Raw genomic sequence first — 19,055 nt, forward strand, 5'->3', positions numbered from 1 at the left:
GGAGTTCTTCTGTTTCCCCTGTTTGGTTCTTCTGTTTCTTCATCTGAATAAATGATTCCTTTGTCAAAACTGACATCATGATCATTATTCTGGGTTTATTGAATTATGAAGAGAACTTCTCTTTCTTCCTCTTCTTTTGTATCACTCGCATTTGAAGAACTACTGTATTTTTTAAAATAAAGATTTTTCTTGTGGAAACTTTTCTTTTTCCCAAAAGGACATCTCTTAGCATAATGACCTATTATGCCACAATTAAAACATTTAAAGGGTAACTTACCTTTGTGTTTACCAGTTACCCTTTTGAGCTTCCCAACGAAATTCACTTCTACTTCATCTGATTCATCGCCTAGTGTTCCTTCTAACTTGAGATTTTTTTTTTCTTGTCTTTTTCATGGCTTTAAAAGCTGCTTCTCTGCTTGATTGTCTAGCTTCTGTATCTGTTCTCATTTCGTATGCTGCAAGGGTGCCATGTAATTCATCCATTATCATTTTGTTCAAATCCCTGGTTTCTTCTATGGCAAATACCTTGGCATCATATCTCAAAGGAAGCGATCTTAGCACTTTTTGTACAATCAAGGATTCTTTGACTTCTTCTCCTAATCCTCTGATGGCGTTGACAACTTCATCTACTTTGAGTAAATAGGTTGCAATATCTTTTGTTTCATTCATTTTCAGATTTTCAAACTGTGCTCTATGTCGTTGAAGTTTAACCTGTTTGACTTTATCATCACCTTCATAAATAATTTTAAGTTTATCCCAACCTCTTTGGCTGTGGTGCATGTCATCACCTTGGTCTTAATGGTTCTTGAAAATCCACTTGTGATGGCATGATGAGCTTTTGAATTACAACTAAACAATTTCTTCTCATCAGGATTAGTTGGAGGATTTTTTTGATTTTGTAGCCATTAACAATGGAGAGCCAAACATCCACTCCTAAAGCCTTCAAGTAGGTTTCCATGCTATTGCTCCATAATGCATAATCATTTCCATCAAATACCTGAATTGTTCTTGAAGAGATGCTTTCCATTTGATCCATATTTATTCACAATCTTCCCTCTAGTGATTAGACTATTTTCTGGGTAACCTGTTTTGATTCCAATTGTTGGAAATATCAGCAATACCAAAAAAAAGGGGGAGGAGGGGGGAGAGGTGAATTAGTATTGAGCTCCTTCAAAACTTTTTACTTCATTAGTAGTCAATAAACTAGTATGCTAGAGATCATCAACAAGACTACATCTATATATTGATAAAAGTACTCAATGATGAGAATATATTGATAAAACCATAATCAATTACATATACATGAGGAGATAACAATCTCCAAAATTTATTAGCAGCAACTCAAAGGAAGCTACAACTGCAGAGGTTTCTGTTAGCTACAACTGACAGGGAGCACCAACCCCGTTGGGTTTTCCTGCACCAATAGGAAATAGGCTACAACCCCTTGAGGCACAAGGTCCAATTTGTGTATGATTTGCTTCTAAGTGGACTGCTTGGGAGGTACCCAGCTTGGGTTTTCCTGCACCAATAGGAAAGAGGCTACAACCCATTGAGGCACAAGCTCCAATTTGTGTATGGTTTGCTTCTAAGTGGACTGCTTGGGAGGTACCCAGCTTGCCTTCAAATCTGTTTTCAACTCTGCTGAATCTGCCCTTAACATGTTATCAATTACCATCCGTACATGGTTACATACCTGATGGATCATACATAATTATGATGCCACAAATCTGTCCCAACGAATACCCACAGTAATTCTGTTCCAATTTGTATGAAGGGGCTGCTTCAAATCTATTCACAACTTCATAAGAATTCTTGGTGAAACATGGTTCTAAAACTGGTATAAAATTAGGTTGAGATTGAGACAAGGAAGCAAGCCGAATCTGAGGCATCGTAACAAGCCGAGTTAACAAACCGAGACTATTCTGCATGTACTCTAATTTTGCTTCAAAATACTCCAAGATATGCTTCTAATTTCGCTCCAAAATCCTTCAAACTTGCTTGGAAAGCTCCTTGCTGTCACAACTTCATGAGGTATGAACCAGATCTTTTTCTCTTTTTTCCTCAGATCCACGAGTTCACCTTGTTTCCTTTTGTTCACTGATTTGTATTTATACACAATCTTGGATGTCAACTTATGGGGGGCCGACCTGCCCATATTATGTCTTATTGTGTTTTTAAGTTTATATTTTTTGAGTCGGCCTTGAAAGTGACCAGATTTCACATAGTCACGAGGGTTATGTGATGATATAGTCATTTCTTGAATTTGCTTTGGCTTTGACCACCTTTTCCTTGATTTTCTTTGGACTGTCAGTTTTGCATTTGAGGGCTTAAACCCTTATGCTCTTTAGGACTTCTAGATTATTATCACATGCTTTGATCACCGAAAAACTAGGGCATCATCCCTAAGATTAGAGCTTTGGCATCAATGACATCTTTACTCGACATAATAATACTTCAAATTGAGATCACCTTCTAATATCTAACTAGACCAAGTCTTGCAAAAGTGTTCCCTATCTTTGTGGAAGTGGTTAGGTAATCAACCCTATTAGGTGCTTGCAACCCTTAAGGGGAGGTGGAATTTCCAAGGTCAACCCTTCAATTCATAGGTGTTAGTGAAAACATATGGAAATGGAGGAGAATGACTTCATAGCTAAGAGCCATGGCCAGGGTATTAGTTGATGGAGGTCCACATCTTGAGTGTATAGATGTAATAAAGGGACCAATCATGGAGGCATCTGTTACCCCTTTCCTCGACCTTCTTTTTCCACCCCTTTGGTGCCCTTTTTACTTCATTTTGATAATGCCTTGATATGGTGCATAATTGAAGGATATAACATTGATTTATCACTTAAGATGATTCAGAGTCTTGCTCATCGGGGTTGGGAATGCAAATGTTCCTTATAATGAGATGGAGCATTAAGTGCATAGGAACTAGGTGATGGCTAATGAGGGGGTAGGGCTCATGCTATACTTTTGCCCACGTGCTAATTATGTCTGGGCCATCTTTTGCATTTTAATTATTTGTTTTCTTTTTGTTGTGGCCATCTTATGCTTTTTCACTTTTGTAGCTGCATCAACCTATAGGGAAAAGTTTTCTAGCCCTACTCAAGGATGTGGATGTATGAGTGCCAAATCCCAATGAACTAATGACAATTAACCTGAAGGATGAATGTGGTATTAAGGGAATGATGAAAGATGTCAAGTATGGAACAATGTTATCAGAACCAGACCAGAACTGGTGGAACCGACCGGTCTGGCAATTTTTGGCCCAAAACCGGTCTGAACCGAAATAGGCTGGGTCGGTACCGAATCAGCTTGTTCGACTAAATTGGACGATTTAGGACCAGTTTTGTGCAGTTTGTACCTTCCCAAGTTAGCGTAAAAAATTTGCCTTTTTGATTTTTTCATTTGGTTGGCCCACTTCTAATTCTCCCATAGGCCAAACTAATATTCAAGCCTATGGTCCTATTATTGCTCTGCGTTTCATGGTAATGTTAAATTCTTAAAGTAAGAGGATGGAAATGGAAGATTAACATTACCATGAAATGACTCAGGATGTTTGAGAGTGGTTCCAACCTCATTGGATTTCATACGGAGAAAGTAGAATTTTAGATTTCACTCAAAACCCAGCAGACTTAACAATTTTTCAGGATATCATGATTGTTGGGATTGCTACGTTTCCATTGGATTTTGTCATGTACAAGGGTAAGGAACTAGCATTTAATAAAGAGCACCAATCCCTCTATGTACTCTGTGTTGATTTGTGTAGCTTGGGAGGTACTCCAAGCCTTAGGGTTCAGGGTTTGGAGGACAAAGCGCCACAAGGACAACTTGTAGGCTTGGAACCCAAGTGTGGGTTTTGGCACCCATTGTGTTTTGGGGCAACCATGATGGATTCACGACATGTGATGGATGGGGGTGATAGTGCTTGAAAAGATGATTCCAACGCATCGAAAATCGTCCAAATTCGAGTTGTCGTTAGGGAGATATGAATTTTTGAAGTTGACATAATTAATTAATTGTCAAGTAGGCCGACTTGATAAGTGTCACTTCAAATGTGACGTTGAGCTTTCATATGTGTATAAATATGAAGCGTATTGAGTCATTTTAAGCATCCATTTTGTGTGCAACACATATACATCAAAGGGAGCTCATTGAAAGAGGGATTACTTTTGAACTTAGCCGCAATAAGAAGACTGGACAACGAGGGTGTTTAAGGGTTGTTTCAGGGGTTCATTTAGAGGGCAGAGCTGCTAGAAGGGAGGCCGAGGCAACTCCCTAGAGGGCCGAGGCAGAGGTAAGTCTTTTCAGGTTTGTTTGGAGGCAGAAACGAGGTAAGGAGAGGCTGTTTGGGTGGGTTGTTAGGTAACAACAAGGACTGTGGTAGGTCGCAACCCTAACCACCTCAAAACAGGGCAGCATGGGAGTTTTTGGGGTTGAAAGGTGCCCAGAACAACAACCCACAATGAGAGCACCTCACCTTGCCTAGGACGCAGTTAAAAGGAGGTTGTTGTGTGGGAATTGAAGGGTTGTTGCAGCATGGACAAAGCCCTAACCAAGGATAGCAGGAACAACAGACTTGGAGAGCAACATTGGCGTGTTTTGGGTCACAGTTTGTTGATCAGTTTACATTGCAGCCTGTTGGTGCCATGTGGATGACATTCTGTGGTGGTGAAATGTCCTCCTAGCAGCAGAATCGACAGTGATTGGATTGGGTGCCTTAAATCTGATTGGAGGGCAGTGCGTTGGCTACCCAAAGTATCCCTAGAGCAGCAGACAAGAAGGACGTTGTTGGTACATGTTTGGGTGAAGGATTGCAACCTTATGTGCAACACTTTGATGGATGAAAGTGACTGTTAGATAGGCAGATTGGAGCTCGGGAATTAGGCCTACCCAGAGGGCAGTTGATGAGCCCGTGTTCATTGTAGCAAACATGACATGCATCAGTGATAGGTGGCAACCCTCCTGGAGTCTCGATGTGTATTGGTCTTGATGGACTAAGGCATTACTAGTGAGCAGTATGGGTGCAACGGGCTGGTAGGACAAGATACGACATAGAATTGCTGCAGCCAAGTTTGTCATTGTATTTTGTAACCATAGACTGTTGTATTTATCAGATTTGGATTAATATAACGAAGATTGGTGATTGTACATTATTGTATGATTTTGTTTAAAACTGTACATATTGTGCATATGTGATTTACTACTTTATATTTCTGTTGTGCAAAGTAGTTTATGGTTGAGATTCTTGGTTTGGTAGCGTCAGTGATTTTAAGACTTTAACCTAGACCCTAGGTTGTGGAAATTCAACACTTCGATGTTAGTGGCAATGTCGAACTCCTTTATCATGACTCTACTAAAAATGTACCTATCACTCAAACAAAGTCTTGACTTGACATGCGACGCTTTTTCTATTGTATTTAATTCTTAGAGGGTTATATTGGTGACCAAGAATCCCAATATAGGCAATGATCACAGACTTGGATGCTACTCGTTCTTCAAATGAGGATGAGGAGGATGATCAGGATGATGATTCTGATGATGACATCGACAATTAGCACTTGTAGGTTGTAGCTGTAGTATTGTTGATTGTAGTATCATACTATCATGTTATTTTGGACTATAAAGGCGTTTTAGAGCCTTCTTCTTGATGTTTTTTGGTTCAACGATGTTTTGCACCACTTTTGCACTAACTGCTATTTTGGTTATATGCACTATTCTTGCTATATAAATGAGAGTTTTTGCATATTTGTATATAAATGGCTTGGATTCATATGGATGCACATGAATATATATATGCTTTTCTTTAAATTATGAATATTTTATGTGTTTTTGGTAAACCGGTTTTTTTTTCTGGTTTTTTACCGGTTCCAGTCTGGTTCCAACCGGTTCCTGGGCCACAAGGTTTTTCGGTTTGATCACCGGTTCGGGTCTGATAACATTGGTATGGAATGGTAATGAACATGCTACTTCAATCCAACTCTCCCAAGTAGTGCCCCTTTTATAACTGTAAGGTCCTAGAGGAGGTCCCATTGGACTAGGGCTAAAGACTAACCCCCATAGTAAGGTGAGAGAACAAGTTTACAGTCAAAATCAATCAGTCATCCAGATCACCCCTTTATCCATGTTGGAATGCTCAAAACATTAAATAAAAACACTTGATTACAAAATGGTTGAAGTACCTACCAAGTGGTAGCCCACCAGCCCACCTTCATTCAAGACTCAAGAGGAATGGAGGATGGTGAGAGGTGCATGACCAATACAAATGGGGGAGGAACATGGCATATCATCACTGAGCAACGTGTAGGGCTGCTGGCTGTCCAAGATAAGAGAAAAGGTTTTCTCCTAAGGGTTCCTAAGGGTTACCCATTTTGGTGGGTGACAGTTATTTACCATCCCCTTGTTCTGCAAACCCATACCTGGTAGAGGGTTGCAACTTGCTAGAATATGGATCTGTAACCGCTACTGTGCTTTGGAGTTACAATTTTACACACCGCTTGCGCTAGCAGAAGCAACAACAGAAGAAACAACAACTGTTGAAGAACCTTGCAACTGCATAAAACGTATTGTTGCAGATGGAGTAGCAGCAGGCTTAAAACCTATTGGTGGAGGATAACCCTCATTTATTGTACCTAAATCTGCTGGTGGCTGCAATTTGCTAGCGGGGACCTGAGATGATGATGTCTCTACATTATTAATTGATGATTGGAGGTTTTATGGTGATCTTCGATCTCTAAGGTTTTTTTTGCTTTTAACATTGAAGCCTGTCTTCAGGTCATCTCTATACGCCACAGAAGCCAGAAAGAACCACACAGGGAACTATTGGTGTGAAACAGCAGCATTCCAGGCCAATTATCATAGCTCAGAAACAGATGGTGATGGCATGAGAAACCCTCGTTTCCATCGTGTTCAGGAAATGCCTTATCCCTCCTCAGTCAGAGATCGATATCAATCTCGCCAAGCTCCATGTTTTCTGCTTTTGAATAATTGGTCCTCTTTTCTGTCAATCATAGAGTGTGAGCCGTTTGGAATAAAAACTGGTTCAATGTCTTTGACGAGGTTTTGTTGGATCTCCACCTTATCTCTCTTTCGGTTATATGTATGCCCTTCAATTGTACCCATTAGTAATTACCCCAATAGCTTGAAATAAATTCTTTGCAGCTCCTTGGTGGCCTGTTGCCGTCATTTTGTTGTTGGCCAAATAGGTAAGCTTCCCAGGAGAGAAGCCATGAAAACCATGAAGTAGCCTATGGTGAAAATCCCCGTACTGTTTTGCAAATGGGAGGACCAACATTAACAGAGAGACTGGCCCATATGTTAATTCATTGCACAACTGAGGACCTGCAATGGAGTGTAGAGACCTGTGGAAAAGGAGGGATCAGTGAATTCAGCCCCAAATCTTACTCAGTCAACAGCTTGCAAGCCTAGTTGCTGTCAACAGTGGCTTGTGTATAGAAACAAAGTTAACTTGTTCTCGAGTCTGAAATCACTGATTTTATTCTTTGAAACCCTTTGAAGCTGGGAATAAGTGGAGAAAACCTTAGCTTGTTTGTTCAATGGTCAAAGATGGCCAAAAGAAATGAAAATCATTGTACCTAGAACAAAGAATCACTTTGCACAGAAAATTAGAACAATACAAGTCCGATAAACCAAAAAAAGGACGACCTTATTAAATCGATTTAGAGGGAATTTTATCATTTATTGTGCACAGGGAGAATGTATAGGAAAAAGAGGGAATTTTATTATTTTGCCTATGAATGGAGCTTTTGGGCAGGGTAGAGGGATGGTTTGGTAAGGGGGGCAAACTTATTTGTCCGGTCTAATAAAGGGTTCATCCGAGATACATAAAACTGAGATATATAAATTCTAATGACACACGTAAAGGTCGGTGGTCCCCTGAGCAGAGTCATTGCACAACGTAGAAGATTCTCTCTTTCAAAACATGCTACAAAGCTTACAAAATAATTGAACAAATTTATGTGGAAATAGCCATGGAGTGACTAAACTGGGATAAAAATTGTGTTATGGAAATTTAAATCCTGATAAATGAATATCTTAATTGTTACAGGTGAGCTGCTAACTCGTATACGGTGTTGTTGAATATATATAGATTTCTAATCCTTCAGATGTTTTTCAAGTTTGTCTCTTCATTTGTAAAATTTGCAGAATACTTACTTTTATTTTATTATTTTATTATCGTAGCAGCCGGAGGCAAAACGGAGGAGGAGGTGAGAATTTATGGGGCAATTTACCATTTCTGAAGAGCAATATCAGATAATGGGGTTTATGAACTGAACTAGATTAAGGTGGCATGACTCCATATATATATATATGTGGATCACAAGGCTTCATGAAGTTGGAATTTCCTGTAGTTGTATGTCATTGGGAAAACTGCTTGAAATATAAGTGCTGCAATGTGTCCCTTGGTGGGCGATATCTATTTGGTGAAGTTTGGCTTTTAAAATTTAAAATTAAACAAAGAGTTGAAACTAATATTTTCAGGTTGAGCTATTGGACATAACAGTGAGGGAAATATGTTGCAACATAGTCTATTGCACTGCACTTGAAGATAGCTGGTTCCACTTCAAAAAGCAACACACATGGACTGTTAGCATTCGTGCATTTCAAGGTCATATGATGCAAACAGGCAACTTTGTTCTTGTATTTATATTGTAAATGGCCAGGCTTACAACTTTTTATTAACTGTGACGTTTGTAAGACATTTGTCGACTCTTTTCCCCTTTTTTTCTTTTCTTTTCAATAATAAAATCATTTATATTAACTAACATACGAAATACTACATAATGACATGTTTAGGCTGCATTCACGACAGCAGTGCCAACTTATTTATTTTATTTAATAAATAAAGTCATTTATATTAATAACATACAAAATAATACATAATGACATATTGAGGCCTGCATTCACGACAGCAGTGCCGTCATACATCATGACATGTGAGATAAAGAGATGGAAGTGATTTTATAATATCCGATTGCCAACAGAGATAAAATCAATGAATGCGACATCTCCAGAAATCTCTCTATCTCTCAATTACGACAGAAAATATTATTACACAGTAATTCAAAAGAGCAACCTGCTGCATAACATATTTGCTGCTGGTCAGGGTAGTTGGAAATGTTGAGGCAGATGTCAAGATGTTTTATTACATACCATGAAATTTGATAATGTATATTGCTAAACTACCACGATATAGATCTGGATCTGGATAGCCAGAGATTCGCAAGATTTTTGAAAAGCAGGATTTGGATACGTCAAGAAATGACAAGTGAAAAAAATATGAAAATGTTTTTATAATAAATAAAAAATAGAGTTAGGAATAAAAAACAATAAGGAATTATAGAATTAGAACTGTAAGTTATAACCAAAGCCAAAAAGAGAGTTCTCGTGCGGATTAGTATTAGCCATCCATGTACCTTAACTGATAATTTGATAAGTTGTAAACGTCCTTGATTGTTGATAGGTTTGAAAGGCCATTTCAGCATGACAATCCAGCAGGTTATGACGACATTTTTGTGAACCACATCCAACTGTCCATGTCAGCTTCGAATAAAGTGGTTTTCTTGAAGTCTATGGCAGGATTAAATAACAGTGTTGGTGAAGTGAGCAACAACGTAGCACATAAGGATAGATCATACATTGACAACAGGCCTTAACCATAATGATAGAGCAAACCTTGATAGAGCACACCTTGATAGGTCAGATCTTGAGAGCAGGTGTTGACACAAGGATAGAGCAAACCTTGACCAGTAATGGTGTTTAGGATTTTATCCGTTTGGAGTAGTGTAGTTTGGCTTGGCCAAGACTCCCAGTCTTGGCAGGGTCTTAGCTGGGTCGAGTACTTGTCTCATACTCATCCCTAAACTCGCCACTTTACCAAGATTTGGCCAAGACTCGCTAGACTTGCCTAGACTGTATTTTGATTGTTTTTTTGTATTTACAAAGTATTTTTTTCCCGGGTCACCTAGTCTTGTTGAGCCCCAAGCCCACTGGCCCTTGGCAGACTTGTCCAGACTGTATTTTTTTTTCTTTTGTATTTACTGAGTCTTTTTTTCCCGATTCACCTAGTCTTGTCGAGCTCCAAGCCCACTGGCCCTTTGCCAAGTCTAAATTTGACAACTTTGTTAAGGAGTTCAGGGTTTTGGAAAATTTTCTTTAAAAAAAATCAAATTTTGGGGATTGGTGGGTCATAAAAGTTCTGCGAGTTTGTGGTGCGGTTCAAAAGTTCAGGATCTGTTTCATTTTCGACAGGATCTGTTTCATGGGTTCAGTATCTGATTCATTCACCAGGGGATCTGCTTCCACGACTCCCCGGTGGATCTCAGGGAATTCAGATTCGGATTGGATCTATGGATCCTGCACATAGAGGTGGCAGATTTGGTAACATAGTTATATTGTCATCTATTTTCATAATGAAACTAGTCTTTTGGGTTCATCATTTCTTTCCATTGAAGACCCCTTATCATCGTTAGTCTTTCATGTTCTGTATCTATTGTCCTAAATCTCTCTAATATTCTAATTTTTTGGGACCCTGTCTTGTCCATGGGCCTTTTAAAACTTGTGTACCACCGTAAGCACTAGTTCATATATGTGTTTTTGTTTTAATGCATGCATATTCCACTGAAAATAATCAAGTTGAGCTGTAAATTTCTGATTTTCTCAATGTCTAATTCTGTAACTTAGGTTAACATTCTCCACTATTCTGAGTTCACATCGCTGGAATTATTAACTGTTTATTGAGCTGAGAGACTCATTCTACAGTCAAGTACAGCCCAGTATGAGGGGATGTGTAAGTTTGTCTGTCCATCCATGCCCCTTTAAAATAGAAATAAAAATAAAAATTATGTTTTAACTAGAAAAATAATGCCGGCTATAATTAAAAAAAATATGTTGTAAAGTAATTAGAAGTAAACAAATGTATAAATCAGATGTTCAAATCTTATACCTTTCAGAAATATTTCAACAAGATATTTAAATAAATTATTTGAAGATCTATGTTAACGAATTTATGTCGATATCAACTTCATATATATCTATATATAGGAAAAATAGTTTTTATAGTTAAATTTTTTATTTGGTCCTATATATACTCTATTTAAAAGTAATTAGAAGTTACTCTGAAGTAAACAAATATGTATAAATCAGGTGTTTAAATCTTATACCTTTCAAAAATATTTCAACAAGAGATTTAAATAAACTATTTGAAGATCTATGTTAACTAATGTATGTTGATATCAACTTGATATATATTTATATATAGAAAAAAAGTTTTAATGGTTAAATTTTTTATTTGGTCTTACATATACTCTATTTAGCATTCAAAAATACAATTTAAACAATGAAAAATAACACATTATATTTTGCAGTTTAAATTTTTTTTTCTACGTGAAGAAATTTGATCTCTCTTAGCTCATGTTAGATCAGTACTTAATATGGATCTATGCTGGTCTTATGCAATAATGTGTATGTGAAGGTTGTAGTTTGTTATTAAGTGTCATTGTGATGTAGAGTTTGTCTCTACTAATTATTCTTTTTGCAAGATTAAGAGTTTGTTAAATTTAATTAGATATGAGAGATTCTCTATATTTTAGTTCTGAGTTAATGCTTATTTGAGATATTGACAAAATAATGTCTATCTTGAAACAAATCTTCATCTATTTGTGTATACTATTACATTGTTGAATCATGTGATCACTTGAGAGAGTTTTAAGGGGGTGAAAACAATGTCTACTCCAGTTTGTCAACCTGGTATCAAAATCAATAGAGACTTGACCTTTTCATGAGAAAGATTCGTAATGAATAATGGCAATGTTCAACATTGCTAATCTTCTATAAATACAGGATTAGTGTAGGAGAGTAAATAGTTTTTGTTGAGACTGGTTTGTTGCGACATTGTGTACATGATAGTGCGTTTGGCCATTATTTGTGCAATGCCATCGTATGTGAGTTGTGCATCTATGGGTGTGACACTGTCTAGAGTGATGCCTATGTGACTCAGCCACGTGACATCCGGAGTCGCTGGATGGAGACTATGCATATCAGTTGAGTGCTCGGTATGTTTCATTTTTGAGCTATTTGAGCGTGGTGCATGTTTTTGTGCATTTTATAGGCAATTGCTATTCATGCTAGTGGTTATGCCATCTGGGCGTGTGGTGTGTGAGCTCGTTGTAACTTGCTTTTGCACATCAATTGAATGTGGATGCCCATATATTGAGTTATACCGTGCTTGATGAATTGACGCTGCCAGTGCATGTTGATTGCTGAGTACTCTTAAGTTTTTAAGAGAGCCAGTGTGTGCGGATGCTCTTGTTTGTTTCCATAAGTTGTTGTTGCGTGGTGCTTTCGTGGACCTGCAAAGGAGGAGTGTGGAAATTCGCACACTTTAAGATTCTCTGTGGAGGGGATTTGTGGCTCTTAAGTTCAGAGCACAGTTGGTAGCGTGGTCGCGGTAGTGCTCAATCCAGAACGCGAGAAGTTTCGGCATGCTTTTAGCCAGTGGGAGATCGTTCTGGATTGCAATAAGATTTACGCTACAATCTGCTGCCCAGAAACTAGATCCACCTCCTATAGATACTTGTGTGAAAATCGAGAAATCAGATCAACTTGATTGGTCTGGGACTCTTCACAGTATCAAAGCATGCATGAGACTCTTCACAGAGTGGAGAGCATAGCCAAGGGAAAAAAGGTATGAGAGCAGGTCTAAGACACTTCACAGAGTGGAGAGCATAACGGGTCATAAGATCCGAGGGCCTGAATTTCAGATCGAGTAGGTCTGTGCGAAAGAGTTGAGCTATTTTCCACCGAACTGTTCATTGTCTTCTCGGTAGTGGATCCTAGAATAAGAGTGCCAAATTCGCTACTGCAACACATAAATCACCCCGCCACGGTATACCGCCGCCATACACCACCACCAGAGCCGTCGCACAATATGACCAACCTCCTTGCACCAGAATCTGTCGATTTTAAGCGGAAGCGGTAAAGGCTTTTTGTTGAGTGCCAATAGTTTTTACTTTGTGTGGTCCACTAATTGGTATGCCCATTAAAAATAATTCATTGAGAATATTTAAGGGACCTTAAAATCAGTGTTTTATTTCTTCATTTGGAGTAATTCTATTTGATAATTTGTTCTCTTAAGTTTTTGGTCAACGATTTAAATTGAAGGTTATGATGCATATATTTAAGCGAAGTTTTAATTTTTAAAGCATTGAGGTTAAGAAAGTTGCAGTCGCTGCTGTTTTGAGCCACCCTATACGCTCCGCGCAGGCTTGGAGTACAAGAGATCAAGGAGTTTCTTTTTTAGAATTTTCCAAAAATTAGTTGAACCGCAATGAGGTATTCGCCGTAGCCGCGAGGACTCAAGTTACAAGGAGAATGTCTTTTTGGGAAGGTCAAAAATGTTTGGACCTCAGAAAGTTATTTTAATTTCAGAAATATTTGAATCACTCATATTTGGTAAGAACGTACCATTTTCTCTTTGAGATGATTAAAAAAATAAATATGGTGGTTTTATTAGTTTAGAGAAGCTAAAAGAGGTTTCCGTATGCGTGAAAATAAATTTTTGGTATTTTACATAATTTTCAAGTGTGGTATAAAATATGATATATAAAGATATTATTTTTAAAAAGAGGTTTTATTTAATTGTGATAAGGAGTGTGTGGCGGTATTGGTAAAAGAGATATTTTCCTGGGCTTATTTTTTGGTTTAAGGAAAGTATAAAAAAAATGTGATTATGAGTTTTTTTGGGAAAAAATATCAGTATGGATTTGTTTTTTTTTTTTTCCGTCATGTTTTATCATTATGAATTTTCTTACTGGTTTTTATCTACGATCACCTATTTTCATTGGTAAAAGTTATGAATTCAGACTATTAGAATGAAAACCAGGCTAGAAATAGATGCTTTATAGAATATTTCCGACCATTAGAATGAGAACCAGGCTAGAAATAGATGCTTTATGGAATATTGTTTTAAATGAGTTTGAGGAACTCTCAAGTCAGGTAGCATATGAGGCGATAGGATAAGGTCCAAAGGATCAGCTCTTTGTGAATAGGAAGGATGATGCAGCAACATTGTTTCTCATTAAAAAAGGTTTGGATGACAAATATTCTTCGCAAGATAGTAATAACAACCACATTCAAAGAAGCTTGGAATATTCTGAAAATGACATATAGTGAAAGGAAAAGCAACATCATTCAATGAGTGTTGCAATTGTTAATGAAATTGCTATCGTAACAGAAGCAAAAGAGTTTTGATATCGCAGAAGTAATAAGAGATGGTATGGAAGTGAAGCCCACCATGTAGGTGACATCGTGGAAGACCGCGCCAAAGTAGAAGAATATAAACAAGACATGGACACTACAATTGGTGTCAACATTGCAAAGACATCTATGATAGGAAGGAAAAAGTGACGATGTACAAGATCCAGATCATGAACATGGTGAAGATACTAAAGTCTAGTATACATATACATGTGTCAAGGATGAAATTGGAATTGTGTTTGCAATAGCAACAACAGGTGGGGATAATCTAGCAGTGAAAGTTGAATTTGCTTATGACACTGAATTGACTTTTATTGAAGAGTGGTTTGCAAAGCCTAAGTAGGGTAAAGACGAAACTGGTTATGGAAAAGCTACAATCACTACAATAGAAAATTCAGCAGGAGAAATCAAGGAAACCATTAGAGTTCTTGAATACTTTGTGACAGTGGAAGAGAAGATGAAAGGTCATGAATATATTGTTTTCTATTATATAGAGGTTGATAGCAAAGTTCAATCAGCAGTGGCTGAGGTACAAGCAGATGCAGAAAATAAATAAGATGAAGACAATGATGATGAGAAGGAAATATTGAAGAAAAGGAAAAGAGATGCAGAGTATAGGGTTTGGAGGAAAAGGAAGAAAAAAATTGTACACATAGAGCTTAGAACAGTTTGTGCCAAAATGCAGAAGTAAAACTAGTTTTTGAATTAATTTCAAGTATTGCAAGCCTAGTTGAGACTTAGACCGATAGTTAGTAGTGGTTGTAATTAAAGGGGAATTGTTAGTGAGTTGTTTTTGAGTTTCATAGATAGCACTTAGGCATTGTTAGTGTTGAATGTAATAGTTGAGATTAAGGGGAGTGATAAAAATAATCTCTCCTATTAGCTGAAGTCGTTGTAGTCAATTGTTAATCCGAGTAATTTTTAGAAAGTTATTTTTAGCAATTGGTAGCAATAACCAAGTGCATTTCCTTATTCTCTCTTCATCTTTGTAAATCTTTTCATGTAGAATGGATTGACATCAGTGCCTCTCTTAGAGTTCTTGCACTTCTAAGGTTGATGTTGTTGTGCATCATTTCCCCAGGAAAGAAATTGATCCTCCCATAGAGCTCCATTGTATTGAGCCATCTTAGAAGCGACTTATTTGTTGTAAGAGGTGAAGTGAACCAATGTGTTAAAAGCCAATGAATGCTTAATTTTTGAAATTCCCGCCATCAGTTAGTTTCAGAAGAAAACAATTCGATTTTTTTGATATGTAGTTGACTCATCAGAAATGAGTAGTGCCGATCTTAGAGTGGCGTGTGCAAAGAATCTACCGATGTACTCATTGCGCTGCTTAATTTTTCAAAGAGAATGTACTTTAAGGACACTTGCACATTGTGTTTATGTTGTTGATGTGTGTTGTAGAGATGTATGTAATGTACTCACCCATGATGCTATAAAATTGCAGAGTAAGATGAGATGTTCATTCATTTTCTCTTTGTGTGGCAATTGGTTGATCAACCTGAGCAAGAAAAGACAGGGATGCTTGGGGGCGTGGAGTATAGATCTATAGTTGTTTTGCAACAGTGGAGAAGGTTGATTCCATGTGATATAGATGACCCAATTTCTAGTTGATGTGTGGTAGCATCTTACAATCATGAGCGAGATAATTTGTGTCCATCTACTCTAGTGTGGATCTTTGCATTCAGTGGACAAGGATGATAGTAATCTACTTCCCATGCTCGTGGTGATCATCATGATCAGTGGCATTGACATTATTACATATAATGTGACATGATAGTTGGAGAAGTTTGCAAGGCTTATGATTGTGGAGAGGCTAGGAAGCCGTACAATCGCGTCATGTCATATGTCAAGTCCAAGCTATGGTAAAAGGTAGAGATTTGGGAATTTCTAGCTTCTTGTCGTGAATCTGTTGGGTGTGACATGGTGGAAGATTGGTGGTGCAAGAAAAGATCCTATGGTCGAGGTTGTTGTTGCAAGGACAATATGTTGGTGGATGTGGTGACAAAGTATAAATTGGCTTTGTTCTACTAGAATTGTTTAAAGTGAAGATTGAGCTACTCATAGAGGTTGTTTTGGATATGCTAATCTATTGGTGATCTAATTTAGTGCGAGTCCCAAACAAACGACGGACACCACGAAGAGCTTCGATTGCCCAAGGAGATAGAGCCCTTTGGGATGCCCCATAGAGGGCGACTATGGAGATCTTGACAAAAGGAAAGTGCTTAGGGTAGATCCCTCATGCCATGGAGAGTCGACAAAAAGGATGTGATCAATCATGAATGTGTTTGAATAATTGAAGAGGTTCACAATGAAGTAAAACATCTATATTTCATGGTACCCAAGTAGATTTGAATCCTTGAATATTGTGTTAGTGATGAGAGCAATGTAAGCTACCGCATATGAAATGCACGCACGAGATTTAACGAGATGTATATTGTGCATATTTGTGGTCATTGGGCATCTATTATGATTGCATATTAGTTGAGGACTCCATATGGTTATGGTTAAATTTGCGTGTCCCTGCTAGAAAAATGTTGTGAATGGTCACGTGATACTTAATGTGATACGTTGAGCACAAGATATGTTAAAACTGTGAAATGGGTGGAAACATTTTATTTTGCAAATCAAATCTTGGCGTATGGGCATTTTTGGTATGTGTAGTTTTTGATAGCATTGACAAACTATAGAATTGGTTGTGCTCTATAGATGTTAGTGTAGATATATGGTGGTGGTGGTGACAAGAAGAAGAAAATCTTCCCTACTATTTAGAGTATATATAATTTTCTTTTAATTGAAGTCTCAGATTCATTGAAGGTAATACACATGGTGAGTTTCACAATTTCGATATGTGAGAGAGAAGTTGTTTTGTTAGAATTTGTGAGACTAATAAATGAATAGTGAAGTATAGAAAATCTAAGATGAAGATTGGACTAAGATGCTAAATGTAAAGGTGAAGACACCAAGTATGTGAATGACACTAGAGAAACATATATGTAGGAGCATTTGGTCATATGCATCATTATTTCTTGGTAATTATTGTAGTCTTGTGTGGCAACACTTTGTAATGTGAAAGTCATTATCAAGTTTGCTTGATAAGGTGGGTTGTAGTTGGAAGAAAAATACAATGACATGTTTTGTCTCTAGTTGTTCCTTGAAGAAAGGATGCTTGTTAAATGTGGCACCATAAGTCCTCAGATTGGTAGAGACATGGAGTGTAGGATTAAAATAAATACATTGTATATCTACATTATTTTCCAGGCAATTGAAGAGAACCATGGTTGGGTACTTCGATGTCTTAGTAAATGGAAATATGTCCATAGGATGACCAATGGTTGAATGTTTATGGTTAAGTTGATGTTAGGCCCTTGGCTACAATAGGTTACTACTTAATCTATGTGGTATGATGTTTGGCTTAAAGGTATGGTTGGTTCCTAGTTAGAATTGTGTTCAAGATGATAATCATTAAAGTGAATGCATAAACATTGACACGTGTTAGAGAGATGGAAGTGAGGTTCTTGGGTGAAAAATCATTGGTTGAGTATTGTGGCAGTGAAAGATGTAGTGAGGTTGCATTGTCAAACTAGATAAGACAATTGTCAATAGTAGAGTTCATTTTGAGTTGGAATGATGGGGTTGCAATAGAGAGACACAATGATGTTTTTTGGATACAAGGGAGAGTGTTTAGGGTCTGGACCAAAGGATGCCGAAGATAGTTCTTGCAGTAGTAGTGGAGATATGTTGATGATGGAAAAATAATGTAAATTTCACATATTGTGTTTAATAAAAAAATAATGGCCATATGGAATGTGAATCATGTCTTGTATTTGTAGCAAAGCCTAGGATGGTATGTGTAGATCCTACGCATTGGTCCTTGACGCTGTTGAGCTTATATCTTGCCAGTGATAGTTCTTGTGGTAGTAGTGGAGATTTGTTGATGATGGACAAACAAGATTAAGTCACATGTTGTGTTTAATAAAAACAATCACCATGTAATGTCCTTGACCACTTAGGAAGCATATGATGGATTTTGATATGGTTCCAATAGGTTAAGGTGGGGAAAATTTTATAAGGGGGCTTAATTCGCATATGGAAACATTATAAAAGTATAAGGGGTGAAAAGGGGGACACTTTCTAGACAAGTGAAAAGTTACTTTAATTTTATAAAGAGAAAAGATTATAAAGTGACTTTATAAAATTTAAAAGGATAAAATGATGACAAAAATGGCCATAAGTTTATAAATGAGAAAAAGTGAGAACACTCTCTTCATTCTTTCACTTGCATTTTGGAGAAAAGAGCTTTTGGGAGAAAAGATTAGGTTTGAGAAACCCTAGTTGCCATCCCTAGTGTTAGTGTTGAAACTAGAAACCCTAGTTGGTTCCAAGAGTCAAATCACTCAGATTTCACCATTGTGCCTACATGGGGAAAATGATTTGAAAGATATTTTGAGCTGGAAGAGGTTTGATCAGTTGATTTATATTTAATATGGTTTCTCATCTCTTGAACAGGGTGTGCAAACCCATTAAAAGGTGAAGATTCCAAGCTCAAGGTGTACGAGTTCTGCAACCATCCAATCCAAGATCACTTTTAGAACAATGGGTCGAAGTTGGGCTGAATAAAGGTTGATTTTCTCATTCATTGGGTCAAGTTGTCTTGATTTATGTTACTGGTCATTTTCCTTAGTAGTTGGTGCAAATTTCTTGTGGGAGGGATGATTTCCCTTGAGTTGAAATGTTGAACATGTGGCTTTTCTGTGCATTGAGAATGGGCATCATTC

At 37.5% G+C, this 19,055-nt stretch overlaps 1 protein-coding gene across 4 annotated transcripts in view; it reads left to right on the forward strand.

Moving 5' to 3' along the window:
• The window catches only part of LOC149255942 (chromatin remodeling protein EBS-like), a 163,189-nt gene extending 149,775 nt beyond the window's left edge, over positions 1–13,414 (forward strand). The window contains exon 5 of one of the 4 annotated variants that reach the window (XM_089460607.1): positions 8,503–8,786. In XM_089460607.1, coding sequence (XP_089316733.1) covers positions 8,503–8,676 — 174 coding nt within the window. In that variant the 3' untranslated portion in view covers positions 8,677–8,786. Of the gene's footprint in view, positions 1–8,202; positions 8,787–13,284 lie in introns of those variants that run through there. The other 3 variants (XM_089460608.1, XM_089460609.1, XM_089460610.1) reach the window with 3 other exon arrangements.
• The last annotated feature ends 5,641 nt before the right edge of the window (positions 13,415–19,055 follow it).

The sequence above is a fragment of the Pinus tabuliformis genome, chromosome 7, assembly GCF_031772625.1.
Source record: "Pinus tabuliformis cultivar Carrire ecotype Pingquan chromosome 7, CPIR1, whole genome shotgun sequence".
Lineage (NCBI taxonomy): Eukaryota > Viridiplantae > Streptophyta > Pinopsida > Pinales > Pinaceae > Pinus > Pinus tabuliformis.